Genomic DNA, 21633 nt, shown 5'->3' on the forward strand with positions numbered 1-21633 from the left:
AAAATAAAGTTAACTAACCCATATCACATACAAAAACTATTCTAGGTATTTATAAAGACCTAAATGTGAACAGTAAAATTATACACTTTCAAAAGACAATATAGAACATCTTTCTGGTGTGCTTCTTAAATAAAGCACAAAAATGTATCAAATAAAGCAAAATATTGATAAATTCACGTACATGAAAATTGAGAACGTATAATCATCCACAGGTACCAGAAAAAGTAAAAAGACTCACACTGGGAAAGTTATTTGAGGTGTGTGTGTGTGTGTGTGTGTGTGTGTGTGTGTGTGTGTGTGTGTGTGTGTGAAAAGATTTGTATCAAGACAACAGAGTGCTTCTGTGAGTTAAAAAAAAAAATTACAAAAATGTTTTTTAAAAAATGAGAAGGAATGTCACAGAAGAGCAAGCACAAAATATCTACCTCACTGGTACTCAGAAAAATGCAAACACTACACTGAAATTGCACTTTGCATTATTAAATTAGAAAAACTTTCAAAGTTTGATCGTAAGTGAATTTGGAAGCCAATTCAGGATTCCCTGATAAGGTTGGACATGTGTAAGCCCTGTGGTCCAGAACTCCTAACATGTGCGTGAGAAAGAATATTCATATATATTGATGATTGTGTCATTTAAAGTGGGAAAAACCTAAATATCCACCAGGAGTAGAATGAATAAGAAAATCATGGTAGATTTTTTAATAAAATGTACAGCAGTGAGGATGAACAGACCAAAGCTATATAATATGATGGCTGGATCTAAAAAACATCGTCGAGGGACAGAAGTAAGCCTTAGAAGAATACATACAGTATGATTCAATTCGTATAAATTTCACAATCAGAAAAACAACTGAAGAATATTTACTAATAAATACATGGGTGGTAAAATTAACCAAGAAGAGAAAGAGAGTGATTAACATGAAATTCCTTTACTAGATCATTAATGGGGAGGGCATGATGAGGACCAAGCTCAAAGACTTCTGGGTTATTTCTTGGCAGTGCCCCATTGCTGGCCCAGAAGGTGTTTTCACAGTTAACCCAGTTTAATTTTTTAAAACTTTATATATACATTTTTATGTACAGATGCATTTTTATATATATTAAATGCATGTTCTGTTGAACATGTTTTTAGGAAAAGCATAGCCTTTACTTGAAACAGAGTAACCTGTGGCCTGATGAAATTAAGAATGAGAATCCATATGACCTAAATGCCCGGAATAGTCACTTTCATTCAGGTTTAGTGACGTTCCCTTCTGTACAGGTCCAGTCCCACTTCTTTCTGACTAGCATTTATATTGTTATAGTATTGTAAATTCTGTTACTGGTTTATAATTTTCCTAAGCAGCCTATTGGCAATTCTAGAAATTAAATTATTAATTAATATTAATGAGAATGACTCATTAATAATTACCGAACAGAATATAAATATTTTAAATCTTGGCTACGTGGAAGGAAAGGTGTGGTTGTACGGAGTATGTAATAGAGGAAGGAAGGTGGGGGAAGGATAGATGGATGGGTTTCCTCTTTGACAAAGTATAAAAGAAAAGATACTGTCAGAAGTTGATTAATCAAGAAATAGATTAAATGTACTTAAAGTTATAAATACTCACTGGAGGCAGTGAAAGTAATAATGGAGCTAATGAAAATTGTAGAGAGGGGAGGTGATGGTATATTAAATACCTTATCTCTCATTGTTCATATCAGAAATCCTTAGGTACCATCTAAAGTTGATATATCCAGAAATAGGTATATTACCTCCAGTAATGGTCAACAGGCTCACGGAACTAAAAAAAAAAGCAAGCAATGGTTTTGTTTTTGGTTTTTATTATGAACATGGATTACTTTTATTATAAAGAGAAGTTCAGTATAGCAAAGCTTTTTTCTGCAGCAGAATCCAGCCTAACATGGGTCTGGATTTATTCCCTCTTCAGACATCTTCTTTAGTCCCTATCATAGCCCTATTAATGGAGAGTGCGCTACTCCAGCCATGCAGTCTCTTGAAGCCTTCAAAGGGCATGAATTTGATGTTATTTATCTTTATATGACTGTCGGAGCCGTCACGCTGTTTAATATTTCAAATCGTATGTCCATCATGGCAGCAAATGTACCTTACTCCTTTCTCCCACTGTCGTGTGGGATTCTATATGGATGACAGGCCATCAGACAGACAGACACTGAGCATGGTGTGTAGTCAGGTACTGTGCCAGGTGCAGAGAGGCAAAAATGGTATGTCAAGTTTAAAGTACACATGTGAGGTACATGTATACATACATGATTCACATGTGTGTACACACATATGTCTGTGTGTATGTCCTTTCTCTGGCTCAGTTGTTTTCCCCTCTTCCTCTCTAATTGTATTTCCACATGTAAAATGACCACACAGGACCCAGGTCAGTCTCTTATGTCCAGTTTCTTCATGATGAGTGCAGGTTCCCCCCCCCCAAAAGAAACCAGTGTTGTGTCCATCGTGAAAACAGCTGACATCACCAGGATGACACTGGACAGCCCTCCTTTGGTGGCTGCACAGAAACATCTCAGCACCCAACTAAAAAACCTCTTACTGAGAATTTTCTAGTTCCCATGCATAATATTCCCTTCGGTCATGATAAAGGAACTATGATTTGTAATGGCTCAGGCACTTAAACATTTCACATGAACCTCAGCAATTGCATCACCTAAAACAGCCAGATGTTGGGGAGAATATTGCGTTTCATTCTTCCCGAAGGACAAAAAATAGTTTGGATCCCTGTCTCCATCCTGCACTTACTTTTTCCCCAGAAACGTTCCTTCCTTGTCAGCACTGAGGTGCTGAGAACACTCACTCTCATCTCAGGCTGTTCATAAAGGTCTTGTTTGGCCCCATGGTATCCTTCCTATTTGCCAGAACCTACTGTTTTCCCTGTTGCCACAACATAAGTGCTGCTAATCAGCCACAGCTTTGTCCCTGCGCTGGTCTAGCCCACGACTCCTGCAGCCCCCACGTCCCAAGAGCCTGTGTCCTCTCGACCTGTGGTTCTTTGGCAGCATTACTGCTCAAGGTAAAACTTACTGATTCAAACAGCCAAACAGTGTTTTCGTTCATAGTCTCGATCTCCTATGTTCTTCCCATAAGTTGTGTGGAGATGTTTACTAGTGCCAGCTGCTCTGAGCCTGGCCGTTCCACAGTGTTGATTGCGAAGGGCTGTGCTGTGACTACCTGTGGCTACAGATTGAAGAAAGCAACCAATTTCTTCTAAAAGGGGAGTGGGGAGGAGATCAATATGTTGACTTTTCAACCTCCCTTTCGTTTTGTCTTACATAATGCAGGTGTTATAGCTCTATTTGGGGGTTCTGGCAGGAATTGTGGATACTCAGTGGAAAAATGATTCTGGAAAGGACTAAATTGGGTTGTTTTCCAGCACTAAAGCCACTTGACAAGGCCTAACACGTCTCTTGAGTACACCACAGACCAGGCCTGGAAGACATAACATAAAAGTATGCGCTTTAAAGCAAGTTTATTAATTTGCTGCCTCTACTTTTACGTCAGCAAGGTTTCATATGTATTTGTTACCGAGGCAGTTAAATAGATTTTGTGGCTTTCTGACAAAGTGGCTATCCCTCGTGGTTCTGGCACTGTGTAGACACGTTAGCACCGAGTTATATCTGAGATAGGTGTGTGAACTAGATCTGTCTTTTTTTCTCACCACTGTTTAATTTCCTAAAAGGAAAAAAGAAGAAATTATCAAGTTTACTTCTGGGTTCAGTTTGGATGATATCTTCAGAATGTGACCCTAAAAAGTATACTAGGGGGTTCTGTGAGATCTCCAGGCCTGACTCGAAAGAGCCAAGCAAAGCAGGTTGCCACCATCAGGCCCATGTCTTACAACCCGTGGTCTTCTCTGGGTTTTGTTAAATTATTAGTACGACACAACCATCATAACCACAGCCAACTCGCCCCAACAATCAAGACCCTTCTTCTATCCCCTGGCCTCCAGGAAATAAAAAGAAGCATCTTACACATGAGGATGCATTCTTCAAACCACCAGTGACCAAGGACCTAAGAATTACATTATGTCTATTGCGAGAAGAATTTGCCCTTTAAAACTACAAAAGCAACTGGTTCCAAGCTCCCTTAATTAAATCCTGTTAAATCCTTGATGACTGCAGACCCCAGAAACATTTGCTTACCTAGCCTCTCAGATAGTCAGGAAGGATTTCTGGTTTACATCTTATTCTGTGTTAACTCGGGGGCCCCAAAACCTGCTGCCAGGGCTCGTGGTGGGGTAGAATTCTTGGGGACCTTGTCACCTAGGGGGCAACCTCAATAAAATTCTCTCCTCCAAGTTCTGATGCAGCCAGACCTGGTTTGTCTGTGTTAGAGGAAAGGATCAAAGTTCAGAATGCTTTGCATGTAGAATGCTAATGGGGTTTATTCCCCCAGTTTTCTGTAAAACGGAAGGGGTTGGAAAACAGGTTCCATCTGTAAGATATTCAGCTTTTGGCGAGGCCTGCACTCTGAGCCTCTGGCTGTTTGCAAACACCTCCTTAGTACCGACTCACAGATCCAGGCCTGGGTAGTTGTATAACAGAGAAGAAATGATTTCGCAAATCTGGTTCTCAGATAATAAAAAGATGTTTGAAAAGCCTCCTGGTGCACATTTAAAAAGATTGTTAATAGGAGCATGGAAATACGTTTAATCTCCCTTAACTCTTAAAGATGGTAACACTCACATATTGGTATTTTTTTCTGCTTCCTTTTTAAGAGAAAAGTAATGCTGAGCCAGAGAGTCCAGACAATGGCACTTCGAATACATCGTAAGTCTTTCCCTTTTCTATTTGCAATGGCAGTTCTTTAATGTGCCTATAATATGAAACAGTACAAGTATCTTGTAATAATAATAATAATAATGATGATGATGATGATGGAAGGAAGGTCGTGGTTCTCTTTTTCATGATAATATCTTTTTAAATGCTTTTGCGCACACATGGTTTTGGAGGTCTTATGCTTTAGCACAGTGAGAATAATCTTGAAAACACAAATGCTCCTCTTCGTAAAATGTAAACGTAATGAGATTTGAAGGTGCATATGGTGGGGGGAGAAGGGAGGGAAACCCCTTAGAATGTGTCCGGAGACTTTCATCACTGTCATAAATGATTGTGCAACTCCCACGTACTGGGAGAGTCTCTGGCCTGCACACCTGTGAAGTACCAAGGTCATTTGAAAAGCCTGCCATATATAACTTCACCTCAGAATTATGTGAAAAATACAATTAAAGAGATCTCTGGAATCTCAACTTCGTTGACGATTTTGAATTAGCAAATGCAGTTTTTCAAAAATAAGAAAAGACTCCTATAAAATACACTTTCCCTCAGTCTATATTTTGCCTTCTTCCTCTCTGTACTCAAGGAATCCAATATGTTTTAATGATTCATTTGATACCAAATTTGTATACCAAAGTTTAAATGAAATAATTCACCAGCTAACAATTTATTTTAGCTCCAGGGGAGTCACTCATAGTTTTGTTCCTTGAAAATTTTTATTATCATTCTGAGGGGTGACTTGTTTTCTTATTGTAAGACACCTTTATGAATTTATCTTCCTGTAGACCAGCACTCTTAATTACTAAGCATTTAAAATGCTATTCATTAGATATCATAGTTTGTGATATAATACTACTGTCTTATTTTGTTCAAGTTCTGTTTCTCAGTCTAGAAAGATCTTCAGCTTGCATAGGGTGGCTGTGTATTTCATGGAAGATGTGATTGTATGTTTGTCTTTCTTGATGTTACCCTAGTTCTAAAGAGTAACATTGTCATGATTTCTGAGGATATAATGAATGTGACAAGTCTTAAATGGTTAAAATATTACTAATTTTTAAATTTTTATGCTGCAAAATATGAGAAAAGGGTTTTAATGCCATCTGGAGGCATTCTAGAGAACTGAAAAAGGTAGAATCATTTACAAATTTGATCCTTTTGAATAACATTGGAGACTGGATAAGAATTTACACAATTATAATGTAAGCAACTTGGGAGTAAGATTTGTTTTACATATAAATAATTTTATAAAAGTGCTAATTATTGTAGAAACAATAATTTTTCAAATTCCTATTAACAAACTCATTTTAAAAATAGACAAAGATACATACAACATATGTTGGAAACTGCTAATATCCTACATTTAATTTCACATATTTTAAAACCACCTTCAGTAGATGCCGATTTTGTTAATGCTGTTTTAAGTTCTTCCCTCACACATTTCTAAAAAGTGTGTTCTCTAAAAGCATGGGTTTCCATACCTCAGTAGCTTAGGAAAATAAATATGTTGTCTGAGCAATTCTTTAAACCCTCTGGACATTTGAGGACGGTAAAAGCTTGAAGCCTCACCCCATGCTCCTATCTCTTTAAGCAAAGCAGTTCCTTAGTGAACTGCCTCTCCTGCCTCACCTGCCTCTTGAACTAGAAATAGCAGAAGTGAAGTCTGAGGTGGCAAGGATCTCTCTTGAACGTGGCGAGGACTGTACTTGAGCCTCTCAGAGAGCCCTCTGAGAGTGGTTCTGTTGTATTTGGGTAAGAGGCAGAGGCGGTCAGAATAAAGAGCAAGGACGCAGGGGGCCTTAGATTTGTAAGCATTTTACATTCTCTGGGCAGTACCTTATTGGAGCTTTATTTAGGCATGCAGATAGGGAGGGCAGCCACAATATCTTTATTTTATATAGAAGGACTCTAAGGGCCAGAACAGCCATTCAGTGTAAGTGAGAATGGTAGAACACAGATCTTTGGATATTTTGCTTTTTGCCCATTTACCATACTGAGGGATTGGTGGGTCATAGGAGGCAAAGCAAAGCCATAAATCAGAATCAAGTGGAAAAACTGGTGTCGGCTTATTTGTTAAGTGGTAAGTATATTTGTGTGCTTGGGCTGCCACAACAAAGTACCACAGACTGGGTGCCTGACGTGACAGAAACGTATTGTGTCATGGTTCTGGAGGCCAGAAGTCCTAGATCGGTCAGTAGGGTTAGTTTCTTCCGTGAATGGAAGGTCTGTTCCAAGCCTGGTGCCTTATTCTGCAGATGGACATCTCCAGTGTCTCTTCAGATCATCTTCCCTCTGAGCGTGTCTCCGTCCAGATTGCCCTTTTTAATAATAACACCAGATGTATTGGATTAGGGCCCACCCTAAAGGCCTTCTTTAACTTGATTGCCCCTATAAAGACCCTGTCTTCAAATAAGGTCATATTCTGAGATCCTAGAGGTTAGGACTTCAGCATACGAATTTCAGTGTGAGGGGAACAACTCAACTCATAACATCAAGGGTTGGAGTAATAAGAATGATTCAGAAGCCAGGCTACCAGAACCAGGGGGCTAGGATGCCAGGAGATAGAACAAGGGGAGAGAACCGTAAAACATCAAAAATAGCGAGTTCCATGGGAGCTGAAGGGACGAAGCAGAGCAAAGAAAACTCGACAACATACATACAGTTACTAGGAAAGACCCACTTCCACATTCACAGTTTGGTGGGACCAACTCTGCTTCAGGAACGCCTGACATCCCTCTGTCTGTATAATTCCATGACCCTGTAAGCCATTTAAAGCCATTTTATGGGTTTAAATTGAAGTACAAACTTGGAAGTCTCCAGAGAACAAGCTCATTTCCTGAAAAAGAATCTTTCCTCACTGAAGATTAATTAAGCAGCAGATTAATCATGGTAAGTTTTAGACAATCATTGACAGATAGGACACAGTACTCTAGATAACACCTTAGGATCCCTTAACGATATATTATTCAGTGATACTATGAGTATTCATAAAGATGAAAAGTGTAGTTTATTCTTACACACACACACACACACACACACACACACACGCATGCACGTGCACACACACAATATGAATTAGAATGTCCTTAGAGTACCAGTTATAATAATGATGGAAGACCTTATGTTGAGTTAACTCTCCTGCAGATAACTATTATAAACTCTGAACAAAGTATTTTTTTAACTAATTGAAGGCATTAGAGGCTGACTAAAAGAAGGCAAAAAATGTTGGGAATTTGATCCTTGAAGGAAGAAAAATGGATGGGGTGAGATCTACATTTATACAGCTTCTCCCCTGAGGGCACTCCTGAATCCATAAAGAGCAACAACTCATGGAGAAAGCTGCGATCAGATTGGCTTAAAGTGGCAGAGGACGGAATGCAGGGCCACCAAAGTGGCTGGGATTCAAGGAAGGAAATTCCATAAAGGACGAAGCCATAGAGAAGAGAGCTCCAATTCTGTATGTAAATTTCCCTCAATTTTTGGAGGACCACTAAACTGCCTGTGTGTGGAGGAGATGCCAGTGACCCCAGTGGAAAAGCTAGAGAGCTGAAAAATCTGAACACAGATTTCAGCTGCTGCCTACTGGCTATAAATACTACCTATAGAGTTTGGAATTCAAATCCCACCCAAATTAGAGGGGCTTGGTAAAGGATTTGTGCTAAACTAAAGGCAAAACCAGAACATACCATAACAAAACATAACACTAAGCATCCAAAAGTTCAAGATGATCAGCTACTAATTTAGTTGCCTGACGGAACAAAAAATTCAGCACTGATTAAAGGAAGAAAACAGAATCCACAGTCTCTGTAACATTATAGTCTTTATAACAATATTTGCTAATCAAAAATTAAAGGGTATGTGAAGGAAAAGGAAAATGTAATCCACATTCAAGAAGGAAAGTTGTCACTACAACAGAATTTGAGATGACCTAGATGCTGGAATTTTTAGACAAGAACTTTAAAGCAGCTATTATAATCAAGGATGTGAAGGAAAACATGGTCGTAATGATTGAAAAAAAAGTGTATCTCAACAGGGACATGAAAACTGTTCAGGAGAACCAAATGAATATTCTGGAACTGAAAAGTAGAATATTTGAAATGAAAAATTTACTGGATAGCCAATAAGAATTATCCAATATGAAGAACAGTAAGAGTAAATATTAAAATACAATGGACAGAGCCTCATTGAATTATGCAACAATATCAAGTAGTCTAATATACATGTAATTGGAGTCCCAGAAAGAGGACAGAGCTAAACACATCATAAAAATATATATATTTGAAGAAATAATAGCTGAAAGCTTCCCAAACTAGGTGAAAACATTAACTTACAAATATAAGAAGCTCAACTAACCCTAAGTAGGATAACTAAAAATAAAATCACATCTTGAAACATTATAGTAAAATTGCTAAAAACTAAAAATAAAGAGAAAATCTTGAAAATTGTCCGAGAAAATGATATATTTAGGGAACAGTGAAACAATTAACTGAAGGATTCCCGTCATAAACTACAGAGGCTAGAATACAATGCAAAAACATCTTTAAAGTGCTGAAAGACTAAAAAACGTTAAGGAACTATCAAGCCAGAATTCTAAATCTAGCAAAAATATCTTTCAAAATGGGAGGTGAAATAAAGGCATTTTTGGATACACAAAATCTGAGCGAATTCATATCCAGTAGGCCTGCACAATAAATGATAAAGGAAATTTGATAAATGATAAAGGAAATTTATTATTACCCAGTTGAAAGGTAATACTATCAGATAGAAGTTCAGACCTACAAGAAGGAAGTATTTAAAGGAAATAAATATATATGTAAATGTAAAAGAGAGTTTAATGTAAAGATAAAATATTGTTTTGTGGGATTCGGGATGTATTTAGATGTAAAAATATATCACAACATAACACAGAGAACACGAGAAGGCAAATGTAATTGCCTGAATGCAAGGTTCTTACATTTTATATGAAGTGACTTGATACTATATTTAAGTAGTCTACTAATAAGTTAAGGGTGTATAGTAAAAAAATCACTAAAAGCAAATACAAAAATTGGATAGCTAGAGTGTCATTGGAGTAATTAAAATAAAACACACAAAAAAATAGATCAATACAAAAAATGACAGGAAAGAATTAACAGAAACAAACAAAAAAACAGAAGGTATCAATACAAAAATAAATAGAAAAATAGTAAACTTAAACCCAGCCATAGCAATAATTGCATTAATTGTTATTAATGATTTAGTAAATGGACTAAAATATCCAATTAAAAGGCAAAGACTGTCAGACTGGTGATAAAATCAAGACTGTCTGCTGTTTACAAGAAACACAACTTAAATATAAAAACACAAATAGGTTAAAGCCAGAGAATGGGAAAGATAGATTGTGAAAATAGTAAGCATAAGAAAGCTGGTGTGACACTACTCTTAATAGTGCCAAATAGACTTCTATGCAAAGTGTGTTACAAGAGATAAAAAGGAGATTTTATCATGCTAAAAGATCAGTTATTAAGAAAGATGTAAAAAAAAAAAAAAGAAAGATGTGACAATTATATATATATAAAACAGATCTTCAAAATTCATGAAACAAAAACTGACAGGACTACAATAATATTAGAGATTTTTAACATCCCTTTCTTTAGTAACCGGTAGAAAAATTAAGCAAAATATCAGCAAGTATATAGAATATTTGGGCAACATTATCAACCTTTTTGACCTAATTGATACTTATAAAACACTACACCCAACGAGTTCAAGATACAGATTCTTATCAAGCACACATGAAGCATTCACCAAGATAGACCTTATTGTGAGCAATTAAAGGAGTATCATTCAATTTCATAGGATTAAAATTTTACAGAATATGTTCTATGATCATATCATGATTACATTATAAGTCAATAGCAATGAGATACTTAGAAAATCCCTAATAGTTGAGATTTAAATAACACTTCTTTGAGTTAAAGAATAAATCACTAGGGAAGTTAGGAATTTTAACTGAGTGAAAATGAAAGTACAATTTATGAAAATGTATAGAATTCACTAAAATAATAAACCCAACAACAGGAAATTTGTAGCTTTACATGCTTATACTAGAGAAGAATAAAGATGATCATCAGTAACTTATGTTTCCACTTTCAGAAGCTAGAAAAAGAAGAATAAATTAAATCAAAGGTAATTAGTAAGAAGTACATAATAAAGATAGAAATAGAGATTAACAAACAATAGAGAAAATTAAAAAGCCAAGATTTGGTTCTCTAAAAACATTAATAAAATAAACAAACACTTGAGGAGTGGCCAGTTAGCTCAGTTGGTTAGAGCGTGGTGCTGATAACACCAAGATTGCTAGTTCAGTCTCTACATGGGAGGCTGTGAGTTGCGCTCTCCTTAAAAATTAAAATTGACAAGATTAATCAAGAAAAAAAGGAGGGAAAACACAAAAGACCAGTGTCAGCAATGAAAGAGGGGACATCTCTACATATTCTACAGAAATTAAATAATAACTAATTATAAATTACTTCATGCCAATTAATTTGACAATTTAGATGAAATAGTCAATTTCCTTGAAAAATGCAGTTTACCATAACTTCCACAAGAACAAATAGAAAATTTGTTGTCAAAATTTTTCCACAAAGAAAATGCCCCAGAGCCACATAGTTTCATGGGTAGATTCTGTAAGAACTTGAAGTAAGAAGTGTTTGTACAAATGAAACACCAAAAAATGAACTACCAATCTTTTACAAACTCCTTCGGAATATAGAAGAGGAAGAAAAACTAACCAGGTTATTGTATAAAGCTAGAGTAACCCTGATACCAAAATCTGACATAAACCTTATAAGAAAAAATTATAATCCACTGTCCCTCATAAACACGGCAAAATTCCTTAACAAAGTATTAGCATGTATAATCCAGTAATACATGAAGGATGTAATTCATTATAACTAAGTAGGGTTTAGTTACCAAAACAGAATGTATGGTTGTTTTAACATTTAAAAAATAATTAATGTAATCTATGTCAGTAGAATCAAAGAGAAAAATCATATCATCCACTAAATAGATGAAGAAAAAGCATTTGGCATGATTCAACATTCATGATTTTAGCAAACTCAGACAAGAAGAAAGTTCTTCCATCTGATAAAAGATATCTACCAAAAGACCTGCTGCTAACATATGTATTTCATGGTGAAATACCAAATACTTTCTTCCTAAAATCAGAAATATAGCAGTGATGTCTACATTTATCACCTCTATTTAACACTGTGCTAGAGGCTCTAGTTGATGCAATCAGGCAAGAAAAGGAAATAGTAGAAGTAAAGATTGAAAAGAATGATTGTTTTTAGAGAAAATACTAGAAATGTAATAAACTACTAGGATCAATAGATGATGAATTTAGCAAGGTCAATATATAAAAATCAGTTGTGTTTCTTCTTATTAGCAATTGGAAATTAAATTTAAAAGGCAATTCCATTTATAATGACAAAATACTTAAATTTAGCAAACAACATAAAAGACCTATACACTGAAAACTATAGAACATTGAGAGAAATTTAAGACCTGAATTAATGGAGAGATGCTCATGAATTAGAGGACTCCACTTTAATGTCAGTTCTCCCATTGATCTGTAGATTCAGCACAATCTTGATCAAAATGCCAGCAGGACATTTTTGTAGAAAATGACAAATTGATCCTAAAACTTTTATAGAAAAAGCAAAGGACCTAAGTAGCCAAAACAGTCCTGAAGAAGAACAAGGTCGAATGCTTCATAGTACCTGGTTTCAGATATTACTGTAAGGCTAAAGTAATTTAAATAGTGTAGCATTAATATAAAGACAGAGAAATAAATCAATGGAATAAAACAGAGTCTAGAAATAGACCTACACGTATATGGTGAACTGATTAATCACAAAAGAACCAAGCAGTTCAGTGGAGAAACCCAAGTCTTTTCAACAAATGCTGCTAGAGCAACTACTGGGGGAAAATATGAATCTCACGCCATATAGATATTGAGATGGATCCTAGACCTCAACATAAAGGCTAAAACTATAAACCTTCTAGAGGAAAACATAGGATAATATCTTCACAACCTGGGGATATTCAAAGATTTCTTACAGAAGTCACCAAAACACACACATAAACGAAAATCCCAATGACTTGGACTTCATCAACATTAAAATTGGCAAGGCAAGATGCAAACTGGGAGAAAACATTTGCACAAGTTTGTGTGTGTGTGTTAAAATTGTAATACTCAATATATACCAATAACAAAAGATAACTACAAGTACCATTTGATTTCTGCAGTTACATGAGGTGCTCAAAGTGGTTACCATCAGCATAATTTTAGTACAGTTTTTTCCTTTCTTAAAACATGTATGCATTTTTTGAACCCTCTGTGTGTGTGTGTACATATATATGTGTGTATAAATATATATATGTACACACATTTGTATCAAGGATATATAAATTGTATCAAGGATATATAAGGAACTCTGACAGTTCAATAACAAAAAAATAAACAATTTTTAAATGGGCAAAAGCCTTAAACAGACAAAAGAAAAATATACAAATGGCCAATAAGCAATTAAAAAGATTCATTTCACTAATAATATTAATCTTCAGGGAAATATAAAGTAAAGCCACAAGGATGGATAAAATTGGAAAGACTCAGAACACCAAGTAGTTGGAAAGATATGGAGCAACTGGAACTCTTGGGCATTGGTGATAAGAGTGTAAAATGCTATAAGCAGTTTTTGAAAGCTGTTATTTTCTTATACACACACTATTGCATGGCTCAGCAATTCCATTTGTAGACATTAGTGCAGGAAAAATGAGAAACACTTGTCTTTTAAAAGATTTGTACAAAAATATTTGTAGCAGTTTTATTCATGATAGACAAAAACTGAAAACAACCCCAGTATCTATCAACTGGTGAATGGATGAACAATTGTGGTATATCTGTACAATGGAATGCTTCTAATAAAAAAATGAACGAATTTCCCGACTTGATCTATAGATTCAATGCAGTCCCAATCAAAATTCCAGCAAGTTATTTTGTGGAGATCAAGAAACTGATTCCAAAGTTCATATGAAGAGGCGAAAGACCCAGAATAGCCAACCCAATATTGGAGAAGAACAGAGTTGGCAGATTGGCACTACCCAACTCCATTTACTGTACAACTAAGTAATCAAGACAGTGTGGTATTGGCAAAAGAACAGACACATAGATCAATGGGACAGAATAGAGAGCCCAGAAATAGACCCACAAAAGTACAGTCAACTTATCTTTGACAAAGGAGCAAAGATAATACAATGGAACAAAGACAGTCTTGAACAAATGATGCTGGAAAAACTGTACATCCACATGCCAAAAAAAAAAAAAATCTAAAAGCAGACCTTATATCCCTCACAAAAATTAATTCAAAAATAGATCAGAGACCTAAATGTAAAATACAAAACTGTAAAACTCCTAGAAAATAACAGGAGAAAACCTGGATGACTTTGGGTACGGTGATGACCTTTAGATACAACATCAAAGGCATAATCCATGAAAGAAATAATTGATAAGCTGAATTTTATCAAAACTAAAAACTATCTCTGTGAAAACCATTCCAAGAGAATGAGAAGATGAGACAATGTCAAGAGAATGAGAAGACTGGGAGAAAATATTTGCAAAAGACACGTCTGATAAAGGACTTATTTCCAAAATATACAAAGAATTCTTAAAACTCAACAATAAGAAAACAAACAACCCAGTTAACAGAGATCTTACCAAAGAAAACATACACGTGGCAACTAATCATATGAAAAGATGTTCCACATCATATGTCATCACAGAAATGCCAATTAAAATAATAAGATACCTGTATTAGGATGGCCAAAACCCAGAACACTGACACCACCAAATGCTGGTTAGGATGTGGAGCAACAGGAACTCTCATTCATAAGTGGCGGGAATATAAAATGGTGCAGCCATTTTGGAAAATAGTTTGGCAGTTTCTTACAACACTAAACATACTCTTACCATATAATCCAGAAGTCGTGCTCCTTGGTATACATACCCAAAGGAGCTGAAAACTACATCCACACAAAAGTGTTACTTCAATTAAGAAAATAAGGAATAAAACATAAATTTACAAAAAGGATAAATATTTATGTGACAGTTTTTCTACCTGATAATAATAATCAACACGTTTTGAGCCCTGACCTTGACCAGGGACGAGTCTTAACACTTGACATGTTTTATCACCTCTAATTCTTACAAAAAATCAGTGGTACCCTATTTTATAGGTAAAAGGAGGCTAGCTAAGGTTCCTGCTTTATATATATAGCTTGCAGTGACAAAGTTGTTCCCAAGATTCAGACTCTGGAAGCCACACTCTTAACCATCATCCCAGTCTGCCGCCATCTCAGAGCTCTCAGATGGTTGCTCTGGAGACAGTCACCATTCCAGGAAGAGCAAGGAAGTAAGGCAGTGCCTGCAGAGCATGAGTAGACTGAGATCCTGCTAGAAAGTAATCTATACTAAGAGAGTTCTAGGAATAATGAGCAAATGGGGATTTCCAAAATCCTACAAAGGCCACAATTTCGCAGGGTCACTGTGCTTGCTTAATCCAGATTTGCCCACCAACAGACCCACTCTGAAGTCAGAGGTCAACAGCATAGGCTTATAGAAAAAGCCTAACGGAGGAGCCTTCTGCATTTGTAGATGACCCTCAACTGACCAAAGTAACTATAAATTTAAAAAATAAATGAAGATTTGAAATAACCTTCATACATTACAGAAATGGGATTAAACACAAAGCATCCAACGCCTAGGAGAAAAAAAATAAACAAAATGAGGCAGAAGGAAAATGGTCCAGTAGGGGTGTACTGTGTACAGTAAAGGACCTGGAAATTACTATATGCTCAAAGTGAGTTAGAATGACCGATGAAATGTTCTTTCTCCAAAGTTAACACAGTAGTTAGAATTAATATATAGAAAGTGCCCATTATCTAATAGGCACTCAATAAATAATAATGATTGCTATCATAACCAGATTCATGACTTCTAAAACATAGAAAACAGCCCTCCCTGAGCAGTTAGTAACGATCAGACCTCATTAGAATTTTAATCTCTCCTTTTTAAAAAAGTGGAAAACTTAAAAAGGGTTAAGGGTGGTAAAAACAAAAGTTGATAAAGCTCTTCTAATGAAGCTGGGCCTGTGAAGAAGAAAGGCAGAGTGGTCAGTTTACTGCAAAGATGTCACCCAAAATGAGCTTTTCTCCAAACCTTCAGATGATGGGCCCCAGGGCAGGGAGCACAGGAGTTACCTCTCCCCGAGAAGCATGCATGACCTGGAGGCAGCTAAAGAATTCACCTCCACCACGGATTTCTGTTTTTAAATGGCTCGGAAGACTTGGATATCATTGATTGCTGGAACAGAGGGTCCAGACAATGCACAAAGCTCCTTTCCAGGTGTAGAATGTGGAATTTTGTGAGTCGTTTATAAAGATGAAAGGTGAAATATGCTCGTGTCAACGAAAAGTATTTGTCTTCGTCAGTTGAGCTGCTATAACAAACTACCACGGGCCGGGTGGTTTATGAACAACAGAAATTGATTTCTCACGGTTCTGGAGGCTGGGAAGTCTAGCATGAAGACACTGGCAGATCCTGTGTCTGTTGATGGCCCGTTTCCTGCTTTGCAGGTGGCCGTCTTCTCACTGTGTCCTCACGTGGCGGAGAGACAGGAAGCAGGTTCTCCTGTCTCTTCTTAGAAGGACATTAATCCAATTCCTGAGCGTCTTACCCTCATGGCCTGATTGCCTCCCAAAGGCCCCGCCTCCTAATACCATCACATTGGGGGTTAGGATTTCAGCATACGAATTTGGGGGTAAGATAGCCGTATTCATAGACCATAACAGTATTCATTAAAACTATCTGATGCCTATTATGGAGCTATCTTAGAAAATGTTAAATAAGGAGGAAAATATATACAGAGGACCAACATATGAAGAAATCTATCATTTATGCATGTGTGTTTAATAATAAGGTTACACAAACTGGTCATATAATAGGTTCTGGAAGTTGAGAGATCAAAGTCAACTTGAGAACTGTTACAGAAAGATGTTTTTTTCAGAGTAATTTGAAACCTTCCTGATATTTATTTTGGCTGTGGCGATCCGAGTCTAAAATGATGAACTATGGCTGTTCTTTTAGTCTATGAGGTCTCCGTCCCCAGGGACTCCCTTTCCGTATCTGTTTAAGTAATTTGCCAGGATCCTGTCTGCTAAGGCAGTGAGAAACCTAGTGTACAGGCTTTGCCTAGAGAAAATCGGCTAGATCCTGTTTCTCCAACTCCTACTCTTAGACACAAAGAATAAGAAATAACATGGAAAGGGTCTTTAAGGTTCCTTGGAAGCCCACAGTGCATGGATGAACAAACTAGACCAAAGGCCTTGGAAAGGTATGGCTTCTCTGATGGATTGAGAAGGAAGTCCTTGACCCAGTATTTAGGTACTAACGAGTCCTGTGGGGGAGAAGAGATGTGAGGAGACTCTTGTCAGTTTTACCTGAGAGGGAAATGAGGTGCTGCTGTGGTATTCCTTATTCTCTCAGATTAAAACACTACACGAACCCAGGAATGTGGATTGGAAATTATGCCATCGCAGAACAAGACTGCAAACCTTATCTTCCATCTTCTTATACCAGACTGGAGGGACCATGGTCCCAGAGGTCATAAAATAGAAGTCAGCTGCAGAACTAGGGAGTCTGCCCTTGTCCCTTTTTTGGTTTCCCTGAGACTCATGTTTTCTCTTTCCTCTGGGCTCCATCCAAATGTACCTTTCTTGGGGTGTTACCTAGGTCAGGGTTTCTCAAACTTTTGTAATTTAATGAGGTTTTTTTTATTTTAATGGTGATAGCTATACATAAAATTTACAATCTTAACCATTTTTAAGTGTACAGTTGTCTCCCTTTTTCATGGGGGATACGTTGCAAGACCTCCAGTGGATGTCTGAAAACACAGATAGTACTAAACTCTATATGCGCTGTGTTTCTTTTCCTATACATACATCCCTTTTCACTTCAAGGAAGCACTTGACGGCTTCTTTGTGGCATATCTGAATGGTCAGCTTCACTACTCTTGCACATTGGGGCCATTATTAAGTAAAATTAGCACTGCCGTACCACAATAGTCAGTCTGATAACTGAAAGGGCTACTAAGTGACTGACGGGCAGGTAGATATACAGCATGGATACACTGGACAAAGGAACAATTCATGTCCCGGACAGGACTGAGCTGGAAGGTGTGAGATCTCATCATGCGCTACTCAGATCAGCACACAATTTAAAACCTTGAATTGTTTATTTCTGGAATTTTCCATTTAGTATTTTTGGACCATAGTTGACCACAGGTAACTAGAACTGCAGAAAGCAAAACCACAGATAAGGGGGACCACTGTACAGTTCAGTAGCAGTAAGTACATTCTCCCTGTAGTGCTGTCATCACCACCATCTATTCCCAGAACTCTTTTCATCTTTCCAACCTGGAACTCTGTCCCCATTAATGTACCAAATCAGTAAATTGCCATAGCCGACAACTCTTCATTTTCCTCTGTCCCCAGCCCCTGGCAACCATCATTCTGCTTTCTATGATTTTGACTCCTCTGGGTACCTCATATAAATGGAATCATACAGTGTTTGCACTTTTGTGACTGGCTTATTTCACTTAGCAAAATGTTTTCAGGGTTCATCCGTGTTGTAGCATGTCTGTCAGAATTTCCTTTTTCAGAAAAGGGATTTCCTTTTTTAACGCTGAGTAGTATTCCTTTGCATGTGTTTATGTTTAGTTTATCCATTCGTCCATCCATGAACACTTGGTTTGCTTCTACTTCTGGCTGTTGTGAATAATGCTGCTGTGAACATGAGTGTACAGATATCTCTTCGAGACCCTGCTTTCAGTTATTTTGGGTATACACCCAACTTAGACTGAACATAACCTGCCTAGTCAAAAACACATTTTACATCTTATCCTATGAGAGTGTATGTATTAAACCAAGTGTCACAAAATATTACCTATTAATACTCTAATATTTTCCATTTTTATATAGGGTTTTTAAATGCAGGTCAAACCACACAAATTTACTTTTGTCAGAACATGTTCACCAAACATAATATAGGTTTCTGACCAACTAATGAGACAGTTTGTGCCAAAGGACTGAGGGAGAAGAAGGCAATGACGTGTACTGAGCCCTTCATGTTCTAGCTCTGGCTGGGTCAATATGTAAATGACCTCATCAGTCCTGCTGATGGCCTTAAAAGAGAGTTCTTCTTTTCCCCATTTTACAGATGAGGAAACTGAGGTTAAAAGGAAATGAGAAACGCCCAAAAATTTGTATCCAGTGAGTGTGTCCCCCCTCAGATTGGCCCAACTGCCAGAACGTGACTAGTTCACATGTCACCCTGCAGTTCTCCCCTCGGAAAACCCACACACATTCTTACAGGGGAAAGCTTTAACCCAAAGGACTGGCACCACAGAAAATTTTAGCACCCATTCACAGGCTCAAGAATTAGGTATTTGGGGTGTATGTCATATGAGAAGGGAAAGTTGTTTAGCAACTCCTAATTAGACCACATAAGCAATGACTTCCTTCACCTAGTAATGACTAAGGTGGATGGAGTCTCTAAAAGTGGGTTTGGTACCTTTGCAGTGAGTCCTTCCAGTCCACAGAGATACTAATTAAATTGTAGCTACTCTACATTCACTGTGGCTCTTTGGCAGATGGGAACATTTTCCCGAGGTGTCACTCGGGCTGTGGGAAAGTATGGTAAATCAACAAATGTTACTATATTTATTGATTGCAGTTGGTAATCAATAAATATCACCCGACATTAACAGACTGAGTATACTTCCTCCAAATGTTTTCTTTCAGAGCTTCTTCATGCTCTTGTGTTGAAGCCTTGCCTAGCATTTAGAACATAATACTTATTCAACAAAAAATTATTAGCATGAATAAATGAATGAATGCAGAACAACACGAGGGTGGCTGGAGTATATTTGCTGTGTGCATTTTATGTGTCTTCTTTCAGAAACACCATTAGCTAGGTTCTTTCTCATGTACAGATTTTCATTAAGATGTAAACCTCCCAAATGCAGAGCTTGTAAATGTATAGACTGAATTCTCCTCCTTCCCCTGCCCTGCCCCCATGTCACAGTTTCTCTTTGCACCTCCGTGCTCTCACCCTCACCCCTTCCCAGCCAGCCTGGCACTGGAAGACTTCCAAGCATTCACGGCCTGTCTTGTGTCAGGTACACTGCTGGATGCGGTGTCTTATTTAACTCTCACAACAATCCGATGAGGTGTATTATTGCATCATTACATCTCGTATTACAGAAGAGAAGGTCAAGGTCTCAGAAAAGTGAGCTGGCTTGTGGAGGTTTTGCAGTTGGCAGTGGCAGAGCTGAGATACTGGCCAGGTCAGCTCCAGGGCCACGTGGGGGCACCACTTTAGGTCTGTGGCCTGGTGCACAGGGCACGGGAAGTGGCAGAGAGATTGAGGACAAAATTCTGTTTCTGAAAAAAGGGCTGGTATGTCCCTCAAAGCCTTTCACATCTGCCCTCCCTCCATATTGTCTAGAGAATGGAGTCCCAAAGAGCCTGTAAGAAAGCTTGGGGGAGGAGGCGTGAGGGTGTCTGTACCGACGATGAGTAAAAGTGGGATTTTTGCGTAGCAATGGAGATCTTGGAACTAGCAGAGGCTGGAATTCATCTCACCCGCCAGGAGCTGGCAGAAATGAAAGGACAGCTTCCCAGTCCTGGCCTACCTGCTCACTTTGGAGGGCCTTCTGCTCTTGGCTGAGGATATTTTGGTGAAGCAGTGCTCACATGATCCCACCAAAGCATGTAAAATATTTAGGCCTCTGCCCTCACGGTCCTACCACAGAGCATTCTGCCTCCTCTTTTAGCTTCTGAAATGACTGAAATATACAAAGGGAGAGGGCATGCAGGGATCATGGGCAGCTGACCAAACTTTCACACACATGCACACACTCACCTTTCTACATTAAAAAAGACCATTCATGCTTTAAAAATAAGGACTCTGGGATTTAAGGCATTTCTTTAGAATAGTCCGAGGGCTGGTCTACCATGATTAAAATACCGAGTCCTAACTGTATGCCAAACTGTGTGCTAAATGCTCATAGCAACACAGAAGAGTAGACAGCATTAGAATCTCCGTTTTTATAGGTAAGGCAAACGAGGCTCAGAGGGCTCAGAGCTAGGTGGCCAAACCAGGAAGTCACCCCTGAGGGGTCTGCCTTGAAAGCACTCCGCCTCCGACACTGCCTCAGACACCTGAGCTGTGCCATCCGTGGGGTACATCTAGCGCTGCTGGACTCCATTGCCGGTTCCAAACACAAACAAATGAAGTTCAAAGTGCCAGATGGCAGCAAACCCAGCGGCGGGGGACTATTTTGTTTGAAAGTATGTTTAACACTGAAGCTAGAGGATTGAATTAGATCAACTGGCTTTTAGGACGGGGGGGGGGGGGGGGGGGGGGCGGGGGGGGAAGGGGGGGACCGTGTGACTCGTTTGCTTTGGGAATTTTGGCGAGTTGACAGAGTAATCGGCAGGGTGATTACAGAGAGATGAGAAAAACAACCGTTGTTGGGGAGAACTCTGAACCACATAGCTTCATTTCTTGAAACAATATGATGCTAATTTCACACAAGCCCGGAAGTTGTCTGCTCTGAAAACAAAGAGATTTTCTTTAATGGATAAATATGTAAAATATTGTTATTCATAATTTTGAAAAAAACAGACATTATCCATTTGATCACAAGAAAAAGCATATTTTTCTCATGAGCC

At 37.9% G+C, this 21633-nt stretch overlaps 1 protein-coding gene across 7 annotated transcripts in view; it reads left to right on the forward strand.

Moving 5' to 3' along the window:
• Positions 1 to 21633, forward strand: part of AFF3 (ALF transcription elongation factor 3) — a 499557-nt gene that overhangs the window by 338249 nt on the left and 139675 nt on the right. For all 7 annotated transcript variants that reach the window (XM_081069257.1, XM_081069258.1, XM_081069259.1 and 4 more), the window contains one exon: positions 4743 to 4794. In XM_081069257.1, coding sequence (XP_080925383.1) covers positions 4743 to 4794 — 52 coding nt within the window. The remainder of the gene's footprint in view (positions 1 to 4742; positions 4795 to 21633) is intronic.

This window comes from Rhinolophus hipposideros (assembly GCF_964194185.1).
Source record: "Rhinolophus hipposideros genome assembly, chromosome: 12".
Taxonomy (NCBI): Eukaryota; Metazoa; Chordata; class Mammalia; order Chiroptera; family Rhinolophidae; genus Rhinolophus; species Rhinolophus hipposideros.